The 9,406-nt window shown below is 40.8% G+C and overlaps 1 protein-coding gene across 6 annotated transcripts in view; it reads left to right on the top strand.

Moving 5' to 3' along the window:
• Nucleotides 1-226: 226 nt before the first annotated feature.
• Nucleotides 227-9,406, top strand: part of cfap46 (cilia and flagella associated protein 46) — a 53,473-nt gene continuing 44,293 nt past the window's right edge. For all 6 annotated transcript variants that reach the window (XM_076974627.1, XM_076974628.1, XM_076974624.1 and 3 more), the window contains exons 1-11: nucleotides 227-611; nucleotides 763-872; nucleotides 4,156-4,287; nucleotides 4,834-4,898; nucleotides 6,942-7,106; nucleotides 7,341-7,464; nucleotides 7,693-7,781; nucleotides 8,462-8,614; nucleotides 8,804-8,903; nucleotides 9,011-9,109; nucleotides 9,296-9,406. The exon at nucleotides 9,296-9,406 is cut by the window's right edge and continues 80 nt beyond it. In XM_076974627.1, coding sequence (XP_076830742.1) covers nucleotides 563-611; nucleotides 763-872; nucleotides 4,156-4,287; nucleotides 4,834-4,898; nucleotides 6,942-7,106; nucleotides 7,341-7,464; nucleotides 7,693-7,781; nucleotides 8,462-8,614; nucleotides 8,804-8,903; nucleotides 9,011-9,109; nucleotides 9,296-9,406 — 1,197 coding nt within the window. In that variant the 5' untranslated portion in view covers nucleotides 227-562. The remainder of the gene's footprint in view (nucleotides 612-762; nucleotides 873-4,155; nucleotides 4,288-4,833; nucleotides 4,899-6,941; nucleotides 7,107-7,340; nucleotides 7,465-7,692; nucleotides 7,782-8,461; nucleotides 8,615-8,803; nucleotides 8,904-9,010; nucleotides 9,110-9,295) is intronic.

Genomic DNA, 9,406 nt, shown 5'->3' with positions numbered 1-9,406 from the left:
CCTAATCCCATGTTTTTGGACTGTGGAAGGAAACCCACGCAGACAGGAACGCCAGACACCAGTAATATATTATTTGTGGGTAATGATAAAATATTCGAACACGACTAGTGCTGGTAGTCCTAAACACCGCATCACTGGCATCACAACTGCATCTGCTGCGTTTCACCCATGTAGTCTATTCGAATCGCTCTATGATGAGGTCACCGTTGCTAAGATACAGCTCAAACAAGCGCGCGCACATAGTGCACTGTTTTAACGCTATCCTGCAAAAAGAAAACAAAGCTTTAGCCAAGTTAGCTTAGTGTTTCTTTTAAAAGAAGGAAACAGCTACAGAATTTATTTTCCTTAATGGGGTGCATTGCTCATTCTTTCCGCTTCTAGCTCATTGAACTACAAAGCTAAGTTAACCAGTTAGATAGTTATTAAGCTAACGCTAGCTACCTGGGGCAGGTTAGTTAGCTACCTGTGCAGCTGGACATCTTGAACGGTAACGAGAATCTTCTGAGGCAGCTCGGCCACTTGTGTCTGAGGTTCACAGCTAGCTTGGCCAGGTGTTGCACTGATGGATCTTCAGATCCGTCAATATTTAATCAAAGCACAGGACAAAAACGGTAACAGAACCTTCTGCCATCAGTTATGAAGTTCAAACATAGTTTTAATCGTGGTTCATTTCTAATTAATAGCCTTAATTGCTAATTAAAGTTACTGTTTTAAACAGCTCGCCGTCCACATAACTGTAGTGTAACGCTTAATGTCTGACAGATCCTGTGGCTCTGAAGAAGGCGTATGGCGCAATTAAAAACGCAGCCTGTGGAAAGACCAAGTATCTCCTTCCTGAGCTGTATGTGTTGTGTGCTGAACAAGCCCTTCGGGTAAGTAGTTTTGATGTGTAGTTTTGGTATTTTGATGTCATGTCAACACACATAACAATATCACACCTTAATTAATACCTTAAATGTCACACCTTGATTAACAACTTCTAAGTTGTTATTGTGTCGGCACATACAGTATCTACTCGTATTGTGAAATGGTTGTTTGAGATTATACCATAACTAATGAAGGTTTTGGGAACTCTTCTAATTGCAGTTAAAGCATTTATATGAGCTCTTTTCCTTTACCGTATGTAATTACCAGGAAAAGCTTTAAATGAAAACATTTCCTCAAAAAAACAAGTAATCAGTGCAAAGAACACAGACACTGTAACGGGGGGAGTGAGGCGGCAGGAGGCGAAGGCTGCATATCATACTCTTTATTATCCATATTCAACATAAGGAGAAACAGAAGCAGGATAGGATAGCAGCAAAACAGTGCTCTTATACCAGACACAGTCCTCGTATCCGACGGCAGTAAGACGACAGGGAGGGACCAAGTCCAGTGACCTGAGGAATAGTCTCCATACAATGTGCAGCACTGGACTGCGCGACCTGTGGGCTTAAAAAGGTGGCAAACATGACAGGCTACATGTGTCAATACTGAGCTGATTGGGACCTGGGGAGTGGTTTGGTGCTCGTGTGTGTGTGTGTGTGTGTGTGTGTGTGTGTGTGTGTGTGTGTGTGTGTGTGTGTGTGGCGGCCCAGCCTCCCCACCGTGACAAGACACTCATATTAGACTATATTACAGACAGCAAAAGGCATTGTTACCATAATTCAATTGATCATCAAGGAATTGAACAAACATTAAATAAATAAATAAATAAATAAATAAATAGACAGATAAATGTAACAATTGGTAGGCCTATTGTATGAAAATCATATAGTCACACTATATATTTAAAATCAAAAAGTTCACATTTGAAATGACATAAGAAATATCCATGGAACTGTTATGTTGTACTTTTATCGTGATATGTTATATAAACAAAAAAAACTCTTGTTTTCAGTTATTGTATGTCAGAGACATTCGAATATCTGACCACATGTTGACATTTCAGTAGCATGATGCAAGAATCACACTCACAGCTCTGTTGGAGAGAGTTATTCATTTCTTTATTTAAATTCCAGACACTGAGGCTAAATTTGTTGGTACAAACACTGCTAAGACATTGCATTAAGTTCTGCAAGATGCACCTCAGTCTGCAATCATGAAGGATTCAATGGAGGAGTGGAGGGCTTCCCATCCCCACTGCAATAATGCAGTGCTCCCTCCGAGCTAGAGAGTGACAGCAGAATCAGGCTGTGCTTCAGAGAGATAACACAGCCAAAGATCATTTGTTGCAGCCCTTCTTTAGATTGCCTTGTCTCTTTGACATGCTGTGATTTTACTGTGGCTACAGCTAAATGGGCTTTAATAATACAAGGAGCACTGAGCTTCTGTGTGCTATAAAAGAGAACCAACAAGAAATAGATCACCAATATCATGCCTTTCTTCGGATGTTTTTAATAATAAAAAGAATTAATCTCACATTTGGGATAAGCATTTTATATAGCCCGTACATTTTTTTTCCACTACAGACTTGTATTCTGGTTATTTATGGTAGGGGAATATTGTAATGTTTTTATATACATTTAAAATATTATATATTATAATATTATAATAATATTATATTAGATATAATTAATATTTTAATATTGTAAAGTATTGTGACATATCCACTCTTAATTGTAGCATAAATACAAAACATTTGGAGATGAGTTGCGCTATCTTTGATTCATGGGTTGTGGAGTGAACATCCCTAAATCTGAAGCCAAGCTGCATGAGAGATAAACAACTGCTGTCTCCCTGAGGAACTATGGACCACATTGGAAATTTATATCTGTCTGAGACTGAGAACTGTTGCCTAATGTGTGTAAGGCTTATCTGAGCATGTCTGAAAGTGGCAGTATTCAGCACTTAAAGGGCTGATTTTCACAGTGGATCATCTATTAAATGTTAAAGCAATGATTCTGCCTGTCAGGGCCGGAGTGGGACACTTTTTCAGCCCGGGAGTTATATCCCCAAATACTGCCCAATATTATTTTTCCCTCCCAATCGGCCCAAACTAGAGACTGACATGAGCCGGCCCATCGGGAATCCTCCCGAATCTCCCGATTAGCCACTCCGGCTCTGCTGCCTGTTTACATTTACATTTTATGGCATTTGGCAGACGCCCTTATCCAGAGCGACTTACATTTTTTATCTCATTTTTATACAAGTGAGCAATTGAGGGGTAAGAGCCTTGCTCAGGGGTACCTCAGTCATGGCCTCAGGTCTGGGAATCGAACCCACGACCCTCTGGTCACAAGACCAGTTCCCTAACCGCCAGGCCATGACTGCCCTGTTCTGAGCGAAGCACGCTTGATTAGAGATGCTCCACAGAGCACACCTGCTGCTTGCACATACGTTCTTCTTCCAGTGTCATTGTAACCCTCATGTTCTGTCTATTGAATGAGATCCTGCATTGTGTTCTGGTGCACTGATGTTCAGATGCACTGACATTAGGTTACGCTGCACTAACGTTAACAGGTATCTCTGGTGTTACAGTAGCAACATAGGCTACAATGTTTCATTGCACTGTGAATGGATTAAGAAACTAAAAAGTTCAAAAGAAACATGTAAACACGTACCTGTGATGACACACACACATATAAAAGCATCAACAGTGTGTGTGTGACAGGCTTGGCTCCCCTGGTAGGAGGAATAGAGTTAATATAGTTAGCTAACAAAAGAAAGGTCATGAGCACATCTGGGTTTTCTAAGCAATGAACTAGAATTAGTTTATCCATTCCCAAAACAAAACCCATCAACATTTACACAGGAGATAGTGTTGACCAAAATACATCAACACATGGACCAAGTCCTAATCACACATGAGATTTAGTAGTTGCAGCTTGACTCAACATGGCCTGCCTCTAGCTGCATTAGAAAGTGCTTTGACCCATGTGAGTTCACATGTACCCACTTAACTGCTCTGAACATGCCAACACACACAACACAGGTAGGAGATACAGGTGTAAACATGGGGACATTTTATAATTAGTTGTTATAATTGAAATTAATTATATATAATTTAGATTAACATAGACATATTCTATAGACAAGTCTATATTAACCTGGTACATTATGAATAACATGCTGAAGGATTTATGCACAGGCGAGGTGTTGGAGTCAGATGGTGCTTCAAGTATTCATCATCTGGATTTGTGTATTTTGGTACATTTGTGTGTGTTGTTTTTTCAGCTGGATTGTAAGGAGATCACAGAGGACTGCCTAATGATGTACTTGGAGAGCAAACCACCACCCAATCAGTTCCTGTGCCGTGCGTATCTCTGTCAGGCTCAGCTGAAATCGCCACACATTGTCGCCACCGTGGTGAGTAACCCTGTATAACACCATGGACATGGAGCGAGAACGAGGTTGACTCATTCGCTGAGTAGAACGAGATTTATTAGGGTCAAATCCATAAGAAAGACTGACACAGACAAATAACCAACATTTAGAGACATGACAAACATGAAGCAGAAACGAGATATGCAACAGAAACAGGAACTAAAGAGAAGCTACTGTACAACTACTTAACAGGACTCAAACAAAACCAGGAAGACAAAGGTACTTGGAAACACTCGAAAACATGGGACTACATGCAATGACCAGAACAAAACATGGAACAAGAAAACAAACACATGATTGACATGCAGGGGCGGAGCCAGATGCGTCACCCTGTTTGCTGCATTTTTAGTGACTTCTAAATGACATTATATTAGAGATACATGTGTCAGAGAACAGGACAGGAACAGGGATCATTATAATTCATCTTGGACCCAGGGACTGTATGCTGCTGCGGCAACATTTTTGCTATTTTCTTGTGTTTCAACAGAGGCAACATAGTACATTCCTCTGTCTGTGTTCTGTTTACAGGAAGACCTGGATAAGGCTGTGATGCACTATCTCAAAGCTATAGAGGTTTCCAAAGACAAGCCGAGGTGGGCCTTGCAGTTATCTGAAAAGTGGAGCAGTACTTTTCCATCTGCTGTCTTGATTAAAGTCTGTGCTAATTTCACACGAGAGATAACGATGAATAAGGGACTGCAGTTGTGCTGCTGCTGCTCTTATATGTAACAGAAAAAAATATGATCTTGTCTGTTTGAGTTCAAAGCAACAATTAAAATTGGCAAAAAATTGGCTAAAATTGGCCCTGAGTGAGCATAACATTAGCACGATAGTTAAATAAGTAGATGACTTGATTCAGGTCATATGACCAAAATCATTAGTTCCAAGATATTCTTGCTTCTTCTTATCATTAATGGAGGGATTGACAGGCCTTCCCCAATAATATGGAACTCTTAACCCTTTAACGATGCTGAACGTTTGCTTCATGCTTTTATTATGACACAGCTCACTTGCTGAAACTCCATTTTCTAGATAAAACCCCATGAAATCTCCAGTACATGCAGTTATCAGCCACAAAAGTTCTTGGCCTGGCTTACAGCTTACATCCAGTTTTCAGTGACACGGTGTCTTTTCACAGTCCAAGATTCTTTCACATGTGACATTAAAACCTTACTTGGTCTCGCCTCCCTCCTGTTCCATGTCTAAGAGCTTATTCTTCCCTTCCTTGAGGGAATTGACAATCATAATAGGCCCTATAGTGCTGTTTAACTTGAACGAATGGAAACTTATATTTTTAAATGAAAGGTTTGACTTTTTGACTTGTGTGTTGTCTGAAATCAGTTATTGGAAGTAATTATTCATTATTAATAAAACAATTGGTCATGCTCTTATGATAGACATATACTGATACTGAGTTCACATTTGGCCAACTTAGTGTAGCTTTGACTTTTTGACTTTATGTTGTCTTATTGGAATAATTATTTAAAAAAATAATGAATATTAATAGAACTATTGGTCATGCTCTCAAGATAGACATATACCAGTTCTGAGTTCACATTAGGACAACTTAATGAAGCCTAAAGCTGCAAAGAAATGGCTTTTTTTCAGTCAGTCAAAAAAATGTAAATTATGAGGAATAACATTGACATGAGTAGTTTTGCTCTCTCTTGAAGTATATTATAGATGATTTGTGGGTGTGAACTTTCAGTGGGTCACTGATGGATAGCTAATCATTACATCTGTGAAAGTTCATAGACACTACCCAGGCAAAAACATATTCAATACGGTGAATGGAAATGTGTGTGAAGATCCCTGATGGATAAATTAGCTCTTAAATAGAGTCTTCAGCCTCTTTTTGAGTTGGTAATTCCCCTTTGCACCCACATCACAGTAATTGCTCTATTTCAAATGAAGACTAAGCACTGTGCTATCCCCTCAGCAGCTCATTCTTTGACTGTTTCTATATGCTCACTTGCTGGGAAATAGATATATGATCAGTTACTCTAAACAGTAACAAGACAGAATAATTAAACTAGGCTCAGAATCCCAAAAGCACAACTGTGTTAAAAAATTATTTTAACTTCGAAAAGTGTTGAAAGTAATGATTCTTCTGCCCTCTTTTGTCAAAACAGGCCTTGAATATTTTCGTCCTTGTCTTGACATATCTCTCACCTACCTGTCCAATTACCTGTCTGTCTATCCAGTTGAAATCTAGTTTATGAAGCTCCTGGTGCATAGGACCCTGACCTCAACCTCACTGAACACCTTTGAGATGAATTTAAAAATTTTTTATGAGCCAGGCCAACATCAGGGCCTGACCTCACAAATGCTTTTTTGACTGAATAGGCATACATTCCCACAGACACACTCCAAAATGTTGTGGGAAGCCTTTTCAAAAGTGTGGAGGCTGTTATAACCACAGAGGGATGTGTAACTCCATATTAATTTCTGTGCTTTTGAAATAGAGTGTTTTAACAAGCTCATACAAAGCTCATACCCTCTAGAAATGAATATTTGAAAAAATATTGTAAATGTTCATCTATATCTCTTTTAGTTTTCTATCTGTCCTTTGCTCTTTCTTCTGTCTTTTTGGCTCGCAGTCACTTTCTACTCCTTTGTTTCTCTTGCTCTTGCAGGTACCACTTCCTGGTCTTCAACGCATCACTCCTGTACTTCCGAAGTGTGCGTGCTTTCCTGCGACCAGGCTGCCGTCAGCACCTGGTATCCTCCCTCACACAGGTGCTTAGGGCTCTGGAGGAGGTGCAGGAGCCTGATCATGCTTGGCGCGCTGAACTTATGCTGTGAGTGCTTCCAAATCAGCACTTTCATTCTGAACATGTTTGCAAGTTAAGTTACGCAGAGGGTTAACGCTGTATTGTGTAGATTTATTAAAAAACACCGGGATAGCCTACTGGTTTGGGCTGATAGGCCTCTGTAATTGTAGTCATGGATATTATGTAGATGTAGTTATTATAGTCACTTTCCAGCTGTGCATATAACCAGACTTCCCAACCACCTCCTGCCTTTATGTTCAGGCTCCTTGTTGAGTGCCTGTTGGATGCTGGGAAAGAGAAGGAGGCTGTAGCTTATGCCAAGGTCACGTCTGATTTTATAAAACAGCACAATCCTGAGCTGTATCCTCGGATTTTCTCCACACAGGTAATCATCTCTCCTTCTTCCCTCTCTCCAGTCACACTATTTATTACATTTTTCTTGGACAGCTGAGCCCCTCTCCACACTCTCACAGTCTTGGCAGCACATTTCTCAGCGGAAGCCAAAAGTGTTGTTTTCATTTTTCGTTTGCTTATTTTCCAAAGTGTCAGTTTTCTATTCCAGGCTTTCTAATTGCCATTATGTGCTGAAGTTCTGACTTAACATGATTCACAGGCTCAACATAACCTCATAGAATTCTCCAAAGCTCTAACGAATGCAAGCCCCAAACTGCATGTCATCTACAAAATACAGAATGTTAAGAAGTAAGTAAAGTATTTCATGTGTATACAGTAATGTTGTGCATTATCTTTTTTTTAAGTGGGTACACTTGTGTAAAGTAGGTGTATCTCACCTGATAGATCAGTAAGGTGTGGCAGCGGAAATTCCAAGGACAGGGGTTAGATATATGAGCCAGCACATCACTGTCACAAGAGTGGTCGCAGAATACTATAAATGATTCATATCAGCTATAAATAGTTAACTGTCGGTTTGCAAGGACTTTCTTTGATGTTTCTTCAATAATTTATTTGTCTTTCTTTTGCGATTGCCCCTCCTCAAGTCATAGCTGATGTTTTTATATTTGACATTAAAAGCCGTAGCTGTGTTGACTTATCTATTGAAGCTGTGGTGGGATTTTTATCTCAAGGCTTGTAAATAAGTGTTGGGAGATTAATCTTCTTCTCTCACCCTTTATGACAAAGCTCTTGTGGGCCATGACTGTGTGCTATCCAAATACAGATTTTCCAAACAGAACACAAGAAATCCTTAGTTGTTCTTCATGAACTATAACTTCCAAGTCTTTGAGCACTTGAGGATCATTGCCTCAGGAATGTCTTCTTGGTTCTTCATACAGGCCTAGTAGTCCACACTGTCTGCTTTCTACCAGGCTGCCAAAGTATGAGAGAATGGTCTGAACTTGTTTGTCTGCTTGTGGTGTCCCCAGCTCTTCTGGAGTGAATGGATGCAGGAGAGAGCCTGCTGAGCTGAAGGAGTCTGCTGAGCTGAAGGAGATTGCACTCTTGCTGACTGAGTCATCTCACGCCCAGTCAACTGCCTCTCGTACCTCTTGTGGCTCTTCCATGCCAGTAGCTGATAGGTGGGTCAGTTATATAGTGAGTAAAAACTAAAGACAATCATATTCACGGTCGCTTACACATTCACCCACATTTCTACATACCCTATCACTAATAGGGAAGCAAGTATTCAGTCTGCTGTAGACAGAGCATGTTTAAGTATCATATAGATGCCCTGATTCCAGTGGTGAATATCTCATGTGTTACGGCAGGACGGAGCTCCTGATGGAGCTGGTGTTCCTTGCGCTGCAGTTGAAAGACCATGGCACAGCAGCACACTGCTTAAGGGAGCTGGAGGCCGCTGACAGCACCGTGAGTGGACCAACGGGCCGGCTGGCTTTTTTAACTGCAGTGGAGTTGCTGTGTTATGCTGGTGAGGTGGAGCTCAGGTTTCTGGTCGTGCTCTCTTCTCCCTGCAGACTGTGGGACAGCGCATCATGATGGAGTGTGTTGAGTGCGAGCTGGCCCTTCATAAACAAAAAGACGGCACTGAGGACTACACTAAAGTTGGTGTGGAGGTACTAACTTGTGATTCATCGATTAGGTTGAGTGAAGTTGACGGAGTGTTTGTGAAGCCTCCCAACGGGCAACATCTGTGATATTCGAAACTTGTCTTCGTAGTAGCTAGATTTGGACAGCACAGTCATGAATCAATTGGCTGGATGTTCTGTGCTCAATTGAGCATGTCTGTTTACTGTATTCAGGCCCAGCTAGCAGCAGTACACCGATTGGATGCATTGCTCCAGAGGGCAGTGAGAGAGGGAGACGGTCAGGTGACACAGTGTGTGTGTGCTGCTCTATGGAACATCTGTCTT

The sequence above is a fragment of the Brachyhypopomus gauderio genome, chromosome 15 (assembly GCF_052324685.1).
Source record: "Brachyhypopomus gauderio isolate BG-103 chromosome 15, BGAUD_0.2, whole genome shotgun sequence".
Taxonomy (NCBI): Eukaryota; Metazoa; Chordata; class Actinopteri; order Gymnotiformes; family Hypopomidae; genus Brachyhypopomus; species Brachyhypopomus gauderio.
This window is presented reverse-complemented; position numbering and strand designations above follow the sequence as displayed.